The 19,075-nt window shown below is 36.5% G+C and overlaps 1 protein-coding gene across 3 annotated transcripts in view; it reads right to left on the bottom strand.

The window, feature by feature from the left end:
- The window catches only part of HMCN1 (hemicentin 1), a 470,876-nt gene that overhangs the window by 66,169 nt on the left and 385,632 nt on the right, over positions 1 to 19,075 (bottom strand). For all 3 annotated transcript variants that reach the window (XM_060643679.3, XM_060643685.3, XM_060643687.2), the window contains 8 exons: positions 18,259 to 18,537; positions 12,484 to 12,680; positions 8,915 to 8,996; positions 7,210 to 7,346; positions 3,086 to 3,227; positions 1,928 to 2,072; positions 1,409 to 1,536; positions 939 to 1,095 (listed from right to left, as the gene is read on the bottom strand). In XM_060643679.3, the coding sequence (XP_060499662.1) occupies positions 939 to 1,095; positions 1,409 to 1,536; positions 1,928 to 2,072; positions 3,086 to 3,227; positions 7,210 to 7,346; positions 8,915 to 8,996; positions 12,484 to 12,680; positions 18,259 to 18,537 (1,267 nt within the window). The remainder of the gene's footprint in view (positions 1 to 938; positions 1,096 to 1,408; positions 1,537 to 1,927; positions 2,073 to 3,085; positions 3,228 to 7,209; positions 7,347 to 8,914; positions 8,997 to 12,483; positions 12,681 to 18,258; positions 18,538 to 19,075) is intronic.

A 19,075-nucleotide genomic window follows, 5' to 3' on the forward strand; every position in this document is an offset into this window, starting at 1 on the left:
CAGAATTTTATTTTTTATTCTACGGCTACAGCTAGTATTAATTTTACAGAATAGTTTTTCTTTTATACCAAATGATGCTTTAACTTTTTGTCTTTATAAAAATCTAAAAGGTGCTAAAAAGTAAAGCAGAATAGGAATCTAATCTTGCAGATCTCTCTGACCTTCATTCATAAGGTTTATGAATGGAGAAGTTGAACCTATAATTCAAAAAAAGCTTTTAGGTTGAAAAACTAATTTCACATTAAGAAAAAATATATACTCTATATACTAGCTAATTCCTCAAACATGTATAGGCTTCAAACATGTATGTAAAGGCTGTCCCCATTGTATGTATATATATGCTGTCCCCATTGAGAGAGATGAAATATTAATTCTTTTTAAAATAATGTTTCTAGGGGTGCCTAGGTGTCTCAGTTGGTTGAGCGTCCAACTTTGGCTCAGGTCATGATCTTGCGCTCTGTGAGTTCCAGCCCCGCATCGGGCTCTGTGCTGACAGCTCAGAGCCTGGAGCCTGATTCGGATTCTGTGTCACCCTCTCTCTCTCTGGCCCTCCCCCGTTCATGCTCTGTCTCTCTCTGTCTCAAAAATAAATAAACGTTAAAAAAATTAAAAAAAAATAATGTTTCTAAATAGTAGGTAGGGGTTTTCAATTAAATTATTCCTTACTAAAAAAAAAAAAAATAAAAAAATAAATTATTCCTTACTGGGGCGTCTGGGTGGCTCAGTCAGTTAAGCGTCTGATTTTGGCTCAGGTCATGATCTCACCGTCCATGAGTTCAAACCCTGCTTCAGGCTCTGTGCTGACAGCTCGGAGCCTGGAGCCTGCTTCAGATTCTGTCTCTCTCTCTCTCTCTCTCTTTCTGCCCCTCCCCTGCTTGCACCCCTGTCTCTCTCAAAAATAAACAAATATTAAAAAGTTAAAAAAAATTATTCCTTACCTGTATGAATTCTGATTTTGATCTACATTAAGAAGATGCCCATTTTTCTTCCATTTGATTGATGGTTTTGGTATCCCAGTAGCCTCACAAGCCAGAGTAGTTTGAACATTTACTGTTACAGTTATGTTGGTAGGACCCAGAGCAATGGATGGAGGAACTAAAACAAAGTCAACAAATAGGAGGGTAACACATTCAGCAAATAGTATGCCACCTGAAGTATTTCTGCCAGACTGAAATTAATCACTGGTAACTTGCCCCCTAATCATGAACTTGATCAGGCTCTGTGAATTTAAATAGTGTTGTGATGGTGCTAGCCACAGTGAGGAGAAAACATGGATCTTGACTGTTCGCAATACAGTGTGGTACACTCGCGTAGCCCCGGATATCAAGGTCTTTATGATCTCACTGGTTTAGGCTATCAAAGAACATTTAACCCAAAGATTAGATGTCATTCACAGAAGTATATTTACCATGGACCTGTAAATCTATTCGCCTGCGGTCTGTTCCAGCAGCATTGGTAGCCATACACAAATATCGTCCAGTGTCTGTGACATGTGCTGACTGGATGTGAAGGAATCCATTTTCCAAGATGGAGTATCTACAAGAAAGATCACAAGTGAAGTCCCCGGAATCAGCCTTTTCTGATTATTCACATTTTGACTGAGAGTATTTTACAAGACTTATAGTTAAATCCGTTTTTTTTGGTCTTTTCCTGCTTTAGAAATTCACAATACCCTGGGTGGAAAAGGGGGATATTCTGCAAAGATGCATAGCAGATGGACTTGTGCTCTTGGAGGAAATATAATCATTATGTTTTTGGACATAAGCCTTACGATTATGCTTTTAAAATAGTATGTGTTGATTCTCATATAAAGATGAGGATACTAGTATTAAATATAACAAGACCAAAACAATACATTGGAAAAAAAGATTCAAGAATTTATATTTCAGTTAGTACAGTATTTTTCATCCTTCTCCAGAACTGTTACCTTGCGTGACCTGCAGATAGAACAGCTCCATCCTTTCTCCATGTTACCCTTGGGGTCGGCACACCCCCAGCAAGGCACTCCAATACAGTCGACCTATTTACGTGAACGACAAGGCTCTGGGGGCCGCTCTTTATGTTTGGAGGAACTGCGCAAGAGAGGTATGTGGAAAACTTCATTCACATTAATAACACAGCCTGAACTAAGACTCTGAAGAGGTAATACAAGGTTAGCTTTGAGTCAAAGGTACAGCTTTGCCTGCGGCTAATTTAGGTTAGTATTAACAGAATTGGGGTTTAATTCCTAAAGTCTTACTCAAGAAACTCCATGTTGAAAAATAAAGCACAGGTTGGGGGAAGGAGGTTTTAAATCCCTGATACGGTGTGTGAAATCTGGCTTTCCTGGAGAGACGCTTGAATAAAAATTAGCTCTGGTCTGATGCAAATTAAAGATGATATTTCTTATTTCTCTTTGGCCAAATAATGGTCAGGGAATGTTAGCACTGGAACAGCTTCACTTTAAATAAAGAACAGACAGTGGGCCGGTCTAATGAAAAGCACATCTGTGATTAATCATGCAAGTCTCAGAGTATGTATTTTATTAATCGTTGAGTTCATATGGGAATAGAAAACTTGAATTTTAACTTTAGTATTAGAGATATTAGTTGTGTAGGTCACTCAATATTCTGTAAAGCTTCATATAGTAACCAAAGACACTATCATGGGGAAAAGCCTGTATTATCTCCCCTAATATTGGCACATTTTAATGTTTAGATTTTATATTTGAGAAAATACAGTCCTGTGGCAGTCTCTGTAACACATATACACCCAACACCAACATGAATAAAGAACTAAATAATGGACCACCTGTCATCCAGAGATTTAGTGTAACTTTCTCAATGCCTCTTATCTGAATGACACAGAGTATCAGGATATGCTGATAATGACTGGACATATATTATCCTCTAAGATAATGTACCTTTAATTAATTTTTTTGAAATATCATTTGAATATAGCCATAATACAAATACATGTTGTCTTCAAAAAATAAGATAACCACAAGAATTTATTTAGCGTGCCCATAAGAAACAAAAATGTTATCATTTCTTTGAATGCCCTTGGCTAAATTTTTAAATTGTGAAACAATGGTTAACTTTCTTACCATTTACAGTGAGAATAAATTCTCTTGTAGTCTTTCCTGCAACGTTGCTGGCCACACAAGTATAATTGGCTGTATCACTTAGATCTGCATTATTAATTTGCAAGTATCTCCCTCCAGAGAGGATTCGTACCCGAGGGCTTGCCTGGATTCAGCAAGTAAGATTTACCATTAAAATGTCAGGAAAAGAGAATAAAATATTACTTTATAACAGCAAAAAGTAATTATAGTGAACTGTGGATTGCCTGTCTTCCAGTATGCTTTGTCTGCTCCCCCTACTGTTATCCTGGGATCCAAACCCCTTGGGAACTATTTCTATGAGTGTGCTTAAGGCAAGGGCACAATCGATGTTCCCAGTTCTCCTGGCCACAATGATCCACTCAAGGATGGGCAGCTGGGCCCCAGAGAGCCCTCTGCAGGACTGTGTTGGAAGTGTTGGGGAATAAGAAGTGTTCTTTTTATTGGTATCTGGTAGTGAGGATGACATAGCCTGGTAGTGGTCTTACCACCTTGTGTGGACAGCCTGTTCTGAATCTAAAACAAAGCAAGCAGAATTGAGATTCAGAGAAAAAATATCATAGATGCTTGCTTATGTGAGAAGAATCTCTGGATCTAGTAATACCTAAGACCTAAAACATAAGATCACCAATCACTGTAGGTAATAAATATCTTTAAATAATTTTTAAGTTGGTTTGAGTTTAATTCTGCCATTTACAACTGAAAGCTTCATGACTTAAATTAACTTTGCTTAACTTATAACAAACAATGGTCCTTTAACACTTAAAAAGAAGTAAATAAATGATTTTAGTCTATGAATATTGTTAAGTGTTTATTTTGTACCCAGATGTAGAAACAAGAATTATGAAAATATAGCAACAATGAACCCTAATCTCTGCTATTAAGTCCAACTGGGAAAATAGATGTAAACAATTAATTTTGTATAACGATGCATGATGTTCATAATCACTAAAAATTTCCAGGTAGCATCAAAGACTAATATTTTCTGGTTGCATCAAAGAAGGAACTACTTCAGGGGTAGCCTAAATAAGGTTTTTTTTGCCATATGGGATCTGTCCCAATTAGATATACCACTGACCTTCTAATTGCATGGGTCCACTTACATGTGGATTTTTTTTTTTGATAAATATAATTCAGTACTATAAATGTATTGTCTCTTCCTTATGATCTTATTAATAATGTTTTCTTTTCTCTAGCTTATTTATGTAAAAATAGAATACATAACATATATAACAATAAAAATATATGTTGATCAACTATTTATATTATTGGTAAGGCTTTGGGTCAACAATAGAGTATTAGTAAAGTTTTTGGGGGAGTCAAAAGTCATACGCAGATTTCTGACTACATGGAAGGGTTAGTGCCTCTTGTCTCCATGTTGTTCAAGGGCTAACTGTATATTTCTAATGAAAAGAGTTGTTCATATTCAAATATGCAGTTCAGCTCCTTATTTTACAAAGTCATGTATTTTCTTTAGGCCTTTAATTGCTATAGGGGCTCCTAGTGATAAAATTTTATTACCTCTGATGAGAATAAGTGATTTCTTAAACATATGGCAAGTTCTATAAAATATCTATTTTTAATTTTTTTATATGGGTATAGCAGGGTTTCAGGCTAATAAAAAAGGTCAGAGTTGATTCTTAATAATGTTTTTGTTCCATGAATATCAGTAAATTCTGCTAACTCATCAAGTCTCATATAATTTTCTCTGGTCTCTTTCCATTGGCCACCAATGATTCTTCCAAATTTAACTTCTTTCATCAGATAGAATCTTATTGTCAGTTGATGATCTTGCTTCCTATTCCATGGAGAAAATCAAAGCCCTGTGCCTGCAGTTCTCTCCTCCTCCTACCTTACTTAATGAATGCAACCTTCCTTTCTATCTTTCCATCTCTGTGGAAAAGGTCAGCCCTTCTGTCCAAGGGTGATTTCCTCACTTGTGACCAGGGTCCCATTACTTCTCTAACACATGTTATTCTCTAAACTTATTTCTCTTTCTTATATCTTCAGTCTCTTATGTATGCAAGTCTTCTACATATTTAAAGAATAGCCCACAATTATTTCCATTCCCTCTTCTTCCTTAATTCTCCCAACAATGGTAGCCTACCCTTTCCTTTGATTACTCTGTTGAAGAATGATTGTTCGGATCTTTTACTATTTCTGTGTATTGCCAAAGTCATGGACACAACTTAATTGTATCTTAGCGTGGTCTCTGTTTACCACTCCTTCTCTTTTCCTTGGCTTTAAGTACACCAGTGTCTCCTGTATTTAATCCTTTCTCTCTGAGTCCTCTTTCTCAGTTCTGTTCTTCTTCTCTTCTTCCTTTGCTCGCCTTGTAATTATCAGTGTTGCCTTATGCTTTATTCTCATTTACAGATTTTCTCACACATTCTTATGTATGCTTTCTTATGCATTTCTTATGTATGTACATCTCAAGCATTCTTATGTATGCTTTCTGGTCAACTTCATACAAACCTATGGCTTCAACAACTGGTCATACGACTGAAGACTACCAAGTCAAAGACGTTTTTGATGAAATAGGGACCTATATTTCTTAGTGCTTTTTAGAATCTCCACTTGGATAATATATCAGTAATTCAAACTCAAAATATCTGAAACTGAATTCATCTCCTTTTCATAACCAGTGAACTTACCCTGTCCCAGGACTAACATCACTTGTTCATAGCTGGAATTATTCTAAACTTCTCCATCATCAACATTCACTCAGTCTCTGTCTGAACACCTAATACTTTTGAGTAAAATGCACATATGGGAGATAAAACTATGGAAAAAATGTCAGAGCGTGAAAGGTCTTGTGAGCTAAGCGGGGTAGTTTAACATGAATCCTGAAATCTACAGGGAATAATCAAGGGATTTTAATCACAGTCTACTTCAGCCACACCAAGCTACTTGCAGTTCCTGGAAGAACAGCATTCCTTTCCCTGAAATGGCTTTGTAGATGCCATTATCTATCATTAGAATTTCCCTCTTCTTTCTCACCTAACATCTACTCATCATTTAAAACCGATTTTACCCTTTTCAAGAAGCTCCCCTGAACTGTCCCTTACCCTGGAGTCTGAGTTACTAGCTTCTCTTCTGTTTTCATAAAATGCTATACCTTGCACTAACATATGAGTTGTATCCATGCTATAATCTTTGATTTACTTCTATATCTTTTCAAGTAGTCTGTGAGCTCCTTGAAGGTCAAGACTACTCTCAGTAGCAATTATAGTGCCTATCATTACAGTAGAGGCACAATAAATAGAGAAACTGAGGCACATGAACGTTAAGTGATACCCATGATAATTTCGCATGCAAGTAACCCCCAGTTAGCATCCAGTCTGTTTTTGGTCGCTTGGCGTGATTTGGTGGTGGGGGAAGTTCTTCTGCCTTAGGGGTTAGGGGACTTAATCTTCTTTTATAATTAGAGACAATTAGCACAGTAAGTTATACTAAGGATGAGGAGGGACAAAAGGGGAAAAAAGCATAAGTAATGACTAGGATAGGAACAATCAGAGCATTCAAAGTCAAGGCTTTGAACCAACACTAAAAGGCAATTTAGGATCCTGGGCTGTGACACTCAGTGACAGCAGACAGATATCACATGAGAATGGGAAGCTTTAGAAAGCCAGTAAGTGTGTTCTTCAAGGATTCCTGTCTTATATTCTTGGCATCCAAGGGTATCACCTAGATTCTGGGGGTCCCTCCTGAGGTCCTGGTTTATTCTAGAAAAATTCAGTAAAAGGTTTGTCCAAGACACTTAGTAGGACAGGTCAGTTCTTTTGAGACTCAGATGGTTTATTCCCTCCCAAGTAAAGAAATAGCTGAGTATTTCAAATCCAACTTTAATCCATGGGCTCCAGGAGATACATACTTGGGCCAATTTACGGAGTGTCTGAATCAAAATACCTGTCTTTTGACCCATAGTTAGGTATTAACTACCTGAGTGAAGGTTGAGAAAATAAGGCTGATTAAAAGATCCTGTGCCCCCCCCCCCCACACGAAATGTTGAATAACAGTAGCCTGATGTTTGGTTTTGTCTACCTAGCAAAGACTCCTCAGCTGATTTTTTTCCTCAAAATGGATTTGCGGAATTTACGAGAATTTACCTGTAACCGATCTCCATTTTTAAGCCAAGTGATTATAGGTGGGGGCACTGCATCTGATTTGCATTCCAATGTCACTTGTCTGTTCCGTAACACAGTGAAATCCTGGGACTCATCAGTTCCAGCAATATTAGGGGGTACTGGGTATAAGAACAAACATATCAGAGGCTTGCAATAAACAAGATGTAAAATGATCTGTATTATCTTAGGTTTTCAACAAATGTTACTCCTGTTATGTAAAATAAGAGGCATAAACTTAAAACATTACGCATTCAATTTATGATATGGATGACTACAAATAGTGGACTTTTTTTTTAAGCCTTACTCTGTACTTTCAGACACATAGAGTAATGAAATTCTTCCAAGAGCCACATGAATGACAGGATAAGTAATATAATCACATTACTATCACCATTTAACAGGTAAAGAAACTAAGGCACAAAGAAAGGATTTCTTGTCCAGGTTCCACACTTGGTAATGATTTTCTCTGAACATCAGATTTGAAAACTAATAAATGAGGGTCTGCCCATCATAACCTACAGAAATGTATACACTTTCTTAATATTCAGAAATGTATCTTTTTATTAAAATGTTTTCATTTATTTTTGAGAGAGAGAGAGAGAGAGTGCGATCAGGGGAGGGGCAGAGACAGAGGGGGACAGAGGATCTGAAACACTGACAGTAGAGAGCCCAACGCGGGGCTCAAACTCACGAACCGGGAGATCATGACCTGAGCCGATGTCAGACTCCTAATCAACTGAGCCACCCAGGCACCCCAGAAATGTATCTTTTAATGTGACTTGTCAATTAGTGGCAGGCTTAATGTGTGTGTAGGGCTGGTGACAGGGGGGGTACCTAAATAACAGATAATTTGCATTGCCGAGTCATCTAGGCTACAAGAATGAAATAAATATTTCCTTTTCGTTTGTTAAATGTTCCTTTCCATAAAGAGTAATTCCCATCTCTATGTTGAAATAATATTGGCCAGAGTTTAATTGGCCCAACTTTTCTAGAAGGTAATTTGGGAATAAATTTCAAAGTCTTAAATGTGTGTGTGTGTGTGTGTGTGTGTGTGTGTGTGTGTGTGTGTGTATGTGTGTGTATGTAATCAAGCAAGTGTACTTACAGAAATTTATCAAAAAAAACTAATTAAGGAAACAGGACAATATATTTACACAAAGATGTCTATAACAGTATTGTGTATACTCGTGAAAACAGAGCAGTTTAAATATCTGAAAATAGGGAATGGATTAAATAAATGATGGCATATTCATAAAATGGGGCACTAGGCCATCACTAAAAATTATTATAAAAATATGATTTTTGACATGAAAACATGTTCATAATGCCATTAAGAGAGATGAAAATGAAGTTAAATACTACGCGTCGTATGATACATTTCTGTGACATCTGTATGCAAAAAGGCCTTTGTGTGGTAAGACCGGGTGACATATTTTCTTCTTTATTGTAATTTATATTCTATGATTGGAAATCAATAACCATGAATTATTTGTGCAGGAACAAAATAAATAAGTCAAAAAGTCCACGGAAGTTTTTCAAGAAGGACTTGGTCAGCCAAATATAAGAACCAGATTTGCAAAATATATATTTCCTTATGTAGAAACATATGATGGAGTTGCTCATGCTCCATAAATTATGGCTTCTAATTAGGTATATGATAGATGGTAGGAAATTTTGCCAAATTTACCATGCACTCTCACTAAATATTCTTTATCATCATCTCCTGCAGTACTGGATGCCAGACATGTGTACCTTCCTGTATCCTCCACCTGCAAAATCCAAATAGGTGAATTACACAATGTTAACTTGTCAGTTTCAGTGACGAGAATAAGTATTTACTAGAATGAATGTAAAAGTCTCACACAAAGCAAGGTATCATTTAGGATAGCACAACAATTAAAATTTAATAAACTATTTTAACATTTGTGATTAGCACCCTGGTAGTGAGCACTGCTTGGCATCTCTATCATATATAAAACGATGTTTTAAGAGGGTTTCAATATTTGATTTCAGAACATTTGCATGTTAGGTATATTTAATGATCACAGAAAAGGCAGATGTATGTAGGACCCCACACCATACATGACAGACTAGATATACAATGTTTATTGAACCCATTAGTATTTATCGATTTAAATGGTATCTTCCATTTAAAAGTTCAACTGGCATCTTCCTGAAGAAAATAAAATGCAATTTAAGTAAACAAATAAAATATCAGGTTATTTAAATAAAGTACATTAATACCATATTTTGAATCTAACTTTGGTACACATGGTGAAACAAAAGAGCTATATTATGTAACCCGGCTGTAAACAGTGTCAGACTGACAGAATAATCTACTCGTATCTGACTAAAACCAGAAACATTTCTTTAAAAACCCTGTGCATACTTTCCACTGAAAGTATGAGCCTTCCTTCATATGTTTGACATTGTGTAGACACAGCCCATGCTTACGTACCCATAAAATATACTCTGGGAAACAGATGATCTTACTTCTGTGAAAAGTGTATTTTGGAAAAGCAGAAAAATCCCGTTTTCATTTATTTTTACTACTTGAACATTACTAGAGTATTGTGAGTTTTTGAATTCTTGCATTCAAAATTGACTTTATAAGTTATGGAAAAACTGTTTTGTAGGTTGCAAAAACTCCTTTGAAAAAATTTAAGACTGGTATGTTTGCAAAAATACTTAAATGCAACTTTAAGAAGCACGACACTCACATAGTCCTTCAATTAAGAATTCAAAATGATGGACCACTGCCTGGAGAATAATTTATGAATTTACCATCAATGTCTAAAACCCTTAAAAATCAACTTTTCTCTATCAACTAATTTTATTCCCAGTTAATATTGCTCCCCCCTCCCCCCAATTGTTTTGACTTAACCAAACTTGAACTATCATTCAAGTTTACTCTTAAGTCTTTACCTCCTCCACTAAATATTTCCTGACAACCTGTGCCCTTCTGCATGCCTACAGTCATTATATTTAGCTACATTTTCTAAACTGTGTTCTGTTTATAGAGGGTTTGAAAAGGTACAGTTAATCAGATTTCTCTAGAGCAGTATTTTGTGGAATTGTTGACATGCACTATGGTTCACAAAGAAGAGGAAGGTATAGTATGTAAGGTTTTCCAACTGTATTTGGTCACAGAATTTCCCCCAGTGGAATAACTCACAGAACTAGCGTTTGATGGAAGATATTTTAGGAAACTCTTGTCTCTAGCACACAATTTGGAATTTGCAAAGCATCCACTATGTGCCAGTCATAACTATATACTATAGTTGCATACACGAAAAGACAAAGTTCAGATAAGTGAAATTTAATGTAGTAAGTGCTATAATAGAGATATGTACAAAACGTTATGAAAATACAGAGGAGCAGAGGAACCAAGATCAGTCTTGGGAGTTAATAATATTTAATTTTCTACTTTGAAAATATCTTGAATTTTTTTTTTTTAAATTTTTTTTTTTTAACGTTTATTTATTTTTCAGACAGAGAGAGACACAGCATGAACGGGGGAGGGGCAGAGAGAGAGGGAAACACAGAATCGGAAGCAGGCTCCAGGCTCTGAGCCATCAGCCCAGAGCCCGACGCGGGGCTCGAACCCGCGGACCGTGAGATCGTGACCTGAGCCGAAGTCGGATGCTTAACCAACTGAACCACCCAGGTGCCCCGAATGTTTTTTTTTTTTTTAACTGTTTCTTTTCCTAATTTTATCATGTGTGTAGTTTTATGTACTCTAGACAACTGGAAACTTCTGGAAGGCTGAGACATGTTTTATGTATTATGTTTGTATTCTCCACAATAGCTAGTGCATGTGGGTCACCAACTAATACTCTGTGGGATCTTTGTCTCCTTTTGTTACAACCCAACTATATAATGTTTCCATTTAAGACCTACTGTGATGTGGCCTTAATCTTCATTTAGGGTTTATTTACCATCATTTCTTTGTTTTTATAATTCGATTCCACACAGTTTCCTTTCCCTTTATGTTACAAAATTCTTCTGGATCTGTTATCTGTTGAAATTATAACATTCAAGGATTTTCATTCAGTAAGTGGTTTAACAATTTAACTCGAGTTTCCTCTGAGTTACTGCAATGTTTGTTGGAGAGAAAAGAGGGGAATGGAAGGCGTGTTCTCCTTGATACTGAAACCAGAAATGTGCTGAGTTCCACTGGTAAGGCTTTTGAACCCAATGTAGGATCAAGACCCAGCTCTATCACCAAACTTGTCATGCAAGTACTAATCTCTCTGTGCCTGTTTCTGGCTGTGTAGAGTGGAGATAAAGACATTGCCTCAAAGAGTTGTCATGAGAGTCACTGGTGTGATAGAGCCCAGAGTTGAACATAGGACTGACACAGTAGACACTTTATAACCCTTAGCTCTCTTTTTCCGGCTCCCTTTCCTTCCTCTTTTCTCAGTGAAAAAGCACACAGAATATAATTAAATAATTTGTTATTCCAGGTTTAAAGGAACAATGATTATGATAATGACAACAGCAGCAGGAAAAACAACAATTCCATCTAACTCTATTTAACATTACTACATGCCTATGGCACCAGTCTAGGCACATCATGTTAGATGATCTCTGAAATTCTCAAGTGTAGGAGTTAGGTATTATTACTATTTTTATCCCAAAGTTACAGATGAGGGTATTAGGGCACAGATGGAGAATATCTGTAATATAAGGTTTGTCTTTGTTAGTAAAACAGAAGATTGTTATAATAAGACATCCCAGACATGCTTCTCTTTAATACTTTTAATTTAAGATGAATTTCCTTAAACACAAACTAAAAGAACAGTCAATTTTACTGAATTGATTGAAAAATTGTATCTGTTCAGATTCGTATGTCTCCTAGTTCATTTTGGAGACCAGAAATGCTCTTTGAGACCTCATATGTATATATGTTGGATTGTTTTTTGCCACTTTTGTAAAGGGCTGCATGGTACAAATTAAGAGCTTCAGGAAATATATTATCACTTATAGCACTGAGAAAAATTTGCAGAAATTAAAGCATCTTGCTTTCTTCTGAGTTTAATATGATACTCCTACTGCTCTTTTAGTCATGTTACCTTGAGTCTACCCAATCAGGCATACCATAGAACCAATTTACCCATTTTTAAGGTTACAGAGAGAGATCTGTGTCTTTGGACTTGATTTGTATCTGAGATTTGGATTCTAAAACATAATTTCTCCATTAGCAAGTGAGAGGTTTAACCCAGGATTAAATAACTTTTTGACTTTGACACTTACCTGGGCACTAGATATTTGAAGGACCTCTCCACCTCCAAGAGTTTGTATCTGTTCTGTCTGTGGGAGGGGCCTTCCATCCTTCATCCAGGTAATTTTAGGAGTTGGAATTCCAGAAGCAAAGCAGTTAAGTTCAAGTGGATTATTAACAATCACTGATATCTCTACAGGTTCTTCAGATCCATTGATATGAGGTGGTTCTATTTAAAGGGAATTAAAAACAACAACAAAATAAACTTGCTGTTTGATAAAATACTGCTGATTAGAAAAACTTTAAAAGAAAATTCAACTCAAATGTATGTTCATATAATATAAATTGGTTAAAACAAAGATACCAAAATAATTCCTACACGCTATTACCCGTTGTCACTGGCAGTATTTTAAGAGGGACAGATCATGCCTATCATAGATCATGAAGTAAATGGAAAGGTAATTATAGCTCAGCATTTGGGATTCAGATAATTAGAGGAGTCTTACCTAACTGCAAAGATTTGAAAACAATAAAAACTAAAGCCATCTTGTATCATTGTTTAAGGAGACATACTTAAACATAGCAGTGTGTTTTTGTACCTTCTAGATATCTATTGTTTAAAGCAACAGGCAAATGTTGTGGAATTTTGCTATCATCTTTTCCGTGCAGAACTGTAAGAGGAAACAATGACTAAGCAGAAGAAAAAACGGTTACATTTGGAGACTATTTCTGCATAAAACACATTTGTTATGTCTGGGCAGAAATAATTTCCTTTTTTGTTATTTATATTTCTAAATTACCTTTCTCAAGAGGATGTTAAAGAATCTAAACACTTGGAAGAAACATTAACGTTCCTTAGTCCAACTACTCTCAAGTTTAGGAATCCCTTTAAAACAGTCTTTCCATACAATGATCATTCAAGTTTTCTATGAACATTTCCAGCTTACTATTTCACAAGGCAGCCAAAATAGTTGTTGGACAGCTCCAAGGATTAGACTTTTTTTTTTTTTTTTTTTTTAAATAAGGCACACAGTTTAAAACAGAGGTTTACAGCAGAACATCTGGAGTCAAAGAGCCTGAGTTTGGAGTCCTGGCTCCAACAATTATTAGGTTAGTGCATTTGGGCAAACCTCTAAAATAAGGACAGCACTATTATTTAACTAATAGGATCATGGTGAGCATTCGATGAGATAATGTATAAACTACACAGTTCTCTTGTGTTTCTGAATATGTTTTATTTTATAATTAAAGGTTTTAAAAAAGTTATTACTATTTCAATGTCTACCACAGCTCTTGGTATTTTTTTTCTTTCAAATTTTTATTAAATTCTGGTTAGTTAGCATATGGTGTAATATTGTTTTCAGGAGTAGAATCTAGTGATTCATCACTTACATACAATATCCAGTGCTCAATACAAGAGCCCTCCTCATTACTCACCACCCAGCTATTGGTATTATTATTAAAACCTGCTTACTTAAAGAAAAAAAATCCACCCATGGTTTTCATTTTCCTTTCTGGAGAAAGATAATACATTAAATCTATACTCCTTTTCAGATTGTAATTAAGAAGTCAGAGTTTCTTAACCACTGACCCGTTCTTTTTTACTTTCTTCCATCTTATGTATTGCTGTCAAAATCCATTTTATTAAGTGCATTTTAGAATGATCCAAAATTTCTTATTTAAAGTATTTCAGTGTCTCCATGTTGCTTGCTGAATTAAAGAAAAACTCCTTATCATGGCTTCCAAAGCTTCATCAATAAGGCCTTTATTTATCTTTATAACATTATGTACTTTTAATATACTTATATGTAACCTAGGCTTCAAATTAGACTACTTCTTTTCCCTCAACAAGTCCAGCCTTTTCTTGCTCTGTGACTTTACTAATGTTATTCCTTCTACTGGAACGTTCTCCAATAGCCCCATCCCCTAATTGAGCATGTTCAAATACTATCAAGGTCACATTAAGGTCATTAAATTTATCTGTAGAAACTATAAATCCTCTCTTGATTCTCTCCACATCGACAATAAAATTTCTATCCCGTATCACTCAAAAGCACTTATCTGATTTTCCATTTGACTTACAGTCAATTCTTTATTCCTTTTACTTATTGGTTATTTACCATGTGCCAATCGCTGTGGATGCAAAGACTAATCAGGCATAGCCTTTAGCCTCAAAAGCTTACAGTCACTAGATTGAAAATAACAGCAGCGTAATAGAAACAACATGCTCCCACCTGATTCAAACCCCGGTCACCAGGTCTTACAGATGTTAAGTGATTGTGAACAATTTTATTCTGGGACTTGTTCATACGTCTTATACTTTGGACAGAATAGGAGGTGCACATACTCTGATGACTCCAGAACTTATGCTTTTAGCTTAGATCTCTCTTCCGAGCTCAAGACCCATACACCTAATTATCAGATAAACATCTCCAGTGAAATGTTTGGACACTACTTCACTCTCAACATGTATTCAGACTGAACCTGTTATCTTATCCCTCCAAACCTGGTCCTTTTCCAGCATTTCCTGCATTTATGTGATGGATCTATCAATCATTCAGTCACATAAGCCCGAAACTAGGAGTCATTTTTGATTATCTTCTTCTTCATCACTCTCCTGTGTCCAAATCCTCATGTAAGTCCTACTACTTCTACCTGAAATCATTTCTAAATACATTTTTCCTCTCACCTCCATTACTAATCTGAGTTACAATACTATTTACTTGGACTAACATCGCCTCTTTTCTGGATCTAGGCACCCACCCAATATTATCTACCTCTTTGTTTCTTTCACATTATCAGAGCCAGTTTTGTTGGGGCTATCAGTAAAAACTACATTTCCTAGCCTCTGTAGTAGATAGTAGACGGAGTGATATGTGACGATTCTGAACAATGAGATATAAATGGAAGTGGTTTTGTGGGACTTCTAAGAAAATCTCTAGAGGAGCAACTCTTCACCCTGCCTATTTTTCCTGTTCTGTTGTTGAATCTACTGATGCTGGTGGTGAGCGCACAATGCATGATCACTGACAACCATGATGTAAAGGTCAAGAGAACTGTAAATATCTAAACTGGTTAACCAACACAGCTACTGCCTACCTCTAGACATCTCACTCAGCAAGAAAAACAAAAGTTACTTGTTCAAGCTGCCATACTTAGCCTCTGCTATTCACAGCCAAACACAATTCCTAACAATACATGGGTCTCTCAGAATCCACTCTTGTCCTGCTCCAAGTAGCTCTCCACTTTGCACTCAGAGTGGTCTTTTCAAACTGCAACTCTACTCATGGCATTCCACTTACTAGAACTTTTAATGGCTTCCCATTGTTCTATGATAAAAACCAAACTCTTAATGTGGTCAACAAACCCCTTCACAGCCTGAACCCTGTCGAAACTCCTTAGCTTTACTTTGTATGAGCATTTTCCCTTGTTTTCATTATTCTTCTTACACTGGACTTTTCAGAACCACTAATCCACCATGACACCTCCCACCATGTGGAGAGCATTAAGCTAAGAATAGCCGTTCCCCAGGTTAAGATGGTTACTTTCAGATTTGGAGTGTAGCGCTGATCCAAGTAAAGAGTTTTTCAGGTTTTTAATGGAATTAGCTTTCAACAGATGTTGAAATGCTGAAACTTCTCATCTTTCTGCTGAGCCAGTTTTCAAATCTGTTTTAAGAAAATATTATCCTTATAAACCTGCAGCTAAAAAGGTTGTTCTTTGTACACTATGCTAACAGTATCACTGATATTTTCTTCCTTAGTTTTCTACGTCGAGAAATGCTCTGGGTTGTGATTCTGCTGCTGGGTTCTTGAATTCCTAGAGGAGTATGCTTTCTCTCTTACCACACTGCCACGTGTTGGACCGGGCCATATGTTGCATACATGGTAGGTGTTCAGCACTTCTTTGTTGCATGATGACTAGAAACATGCCTGGCACATAATGTATAGTCAATGTACAAGATCCCATTTCTGTCATCTCTTGTTATTCCTGATACTCTGTGAATTGGTGTACCGGAATTTGTTACTCCACCCCTCCTTACAGATGCACACTTTCTTGTGTCTTTTGTCTCTAAATACCCTGGAGTAGCACCTCCACTACCACCCTTCATTCTATGGAACACCTGTCTACACCGCAGTCTCCTCTTTGTTTGTTTAGATAGTATTATGCCTCCCTCTACAGTTAAAACCCCTTTTATTTATTTTTTAAATTTTTTTAATGTTTATTTATTTTTGAGACAGAGAGAGACAGCATGAACAGAGGAGGGTCAGAGAAAGAGGGAGACACAGAATCTGAAACAGGCTCCAGGCTCTGAGCTGTCAGCACAGAGCCCGACGTGGGGCTTGAACTCACGGACCGCGAGATCATGACCTGAGCCGAAGTCGGACGCTTAACCAACTGAGCCACCCAGGCTGCCCCAGTTAAAACCCCCTTTAATGAAGCTAGCAAGTATCTAATTCCATTCGATTCAATCCAACGAATAAACCTCACGTGTCAAATGCCAAGCTAAATCTTGGGAATACAGCAATAAGAAAGATGGGTACTGCCCATCACAGAGCTTAACTAAGGATGTAGCAGACTTTTAACGTTATCCAAATGATTAAATTGGTATAGGTACTAAGAGAAAGATTACAGGGCATCCTGAAAACATAGGCTAGCCTCTTGCCAAAATTATTCTTATTGTTCCTTGTGAGGTACATTTTGTTTGCTGAGGAGGCTGATGTTTTACGGACATTGTAGTGAAAAAACAAACTAAACTCCAAAAATAATTAATTATTAAAATAGTTTATCTCATTCATCCTCATTTCTCTTCCAAAGTCAAAATTTTTTATTTCAAGTAAATGGGGTGTTTTCTCTTTATAGTAATTGTTTGTGTGTAGAACATTGTAATACTCATTTCAAACATTCATTTTAATGCACACAAGAGTAAATGGAAGTAGACTCTTTGAAATGACTATGATAACTATCATCTATAATTGGATCACTTGGAAAGATTGTGTGAAAGAACATAAAATAGTATACATACTATGCTTTTCCATCAAACTGCAATTTATCAAGAGCGTTTTGTTCATGAAAAAATTTAAAAATCTACTTAGCGATTGGTTGTATGACTTTGTTAATGAATAATGTTTTACAAGTAGAAGTTTTCATCTTTTAAACAGAGGGGAAACAAAATAATTTAAATTTAACATGCTTCAGGTAAGAGTAAACCTAGATAGGGGCACCTGGGTGGCTCAGTCGGTTAAGCATCCAACTTCGGGTCAGGGCATGAACTCATGGTTTGTGGGTTCAAGCCCTGTGTCAGGCTCTGTGCTGACAGCTCAGAGCCTGGAGCCTGCTTTGGACTGTATGCCTCTTCCTCTCTCTCTGCCCCTCCCCTGCTCACACTCTGTTTCTCTCTCTCTTAAAAATAAACATTAAAAATTACAAAAAAAAAAAGAGTAGGGATGCCTGGGAGGCTCAGTTGGTTAAGCGTCCAACTTTGGCTCAGGTCATGTCTCACAGTTTGTGGGTTTGAGCCCCGTGTCAGGCTCTGAGCTGTCAGCACAGAGCCTGGAGCCTGCTTCGGCTTCTATGTCTCCCTCTCTCTCTGCCCCTCCCTTGCTCATGCTCTTTCTCAAAAATAAAATAAACACACACACACACACACACACACAAAGAGTAAACCTAGGTAAATTACAAAACAGAAATGTGAAATGCAATGAATATTTATAAATTTTGTCGCTGTAGTAAGTGATTCTAAGAATTACATTTATTTACTAAATCTCTATTGTCACTTGTTTCCCAATTATTGAATGTTTACCTACCCAGGACCTTCAGGTTAAAGTGTTTGCTGACTTCTCCAGCTTCATTTGAGGCAATGCAGATGTACCTTCCTGAATCTTCAGTCTCTGCTTTGATAAGCTGAAGAACCATTCCTTGAGTGCTTACTGTCAGACGGGTATTAAGACCCAGAGGCTGGCCATCTCTAAGCCAAGACATCCTGGGAGTTGGAGTTCCATCTGTAAAGCACGCCATGGAGGCGGAACTACCCTTGACAACTGTGATCTCCTCTGTTCCCATCGCATTGTCCAGATTTGGTGGCACTATATAGAAAACAACAGGTAAAACTTACATATCTATTATAAATTGAGACCAACTTAGATTAAAAAAAATTTTTATGGTTCAGTTAGTTCTATAGTATTTCTGTGATCTACTAAAATATAGAATTTAAAATAGCATATAAATAATTACTGCCTATTATAAAAAAAAGTATTGGATAGGCTAAATAGTAATCTCCCAAAATATTAGCAATGAAACCTCAGGACTGTTTTCTTGCAGAACATACAAAATTAAACTGTTTTAAGTTTTGGCCATTTTTGAACTTTTTAGGTTTGTCTCTTTAATTTGTTATAATGCATATTATAATTACAGAAGTATACTTTCAACTGCTGCATGTGGAATAAATAAAATAATACCAATTTCTAGAGTAAGTTTTATATAACCCATCAAAATTCATTTGTAGGCTGTAGTAAATTGTTCCTTAACTATTCTCAGATGTTCTTTGGGATGTAGAAATTTGGACCAGTAAACCTTAATATTTCAGAAATGGAATGTTTTAGGTTGTCTCTCCATCTACACACA

The sequence above is a fragment of the Panthera onca genome, chromosome F1, assembly GCF_046562875.1.
Source record: "Panthera onca isolate mPanOnc1 chromosome F1, mPanOnc1 haplotype 2, whole genome shotgun sequence".
In the NCBI taxonomy this organism is placed as follows: domain Eukaryota; kingdom Metazoa; phylum Chordata; class Mammalia; order Carnivora; family Felidae; genus Panthera; species Panthera onca.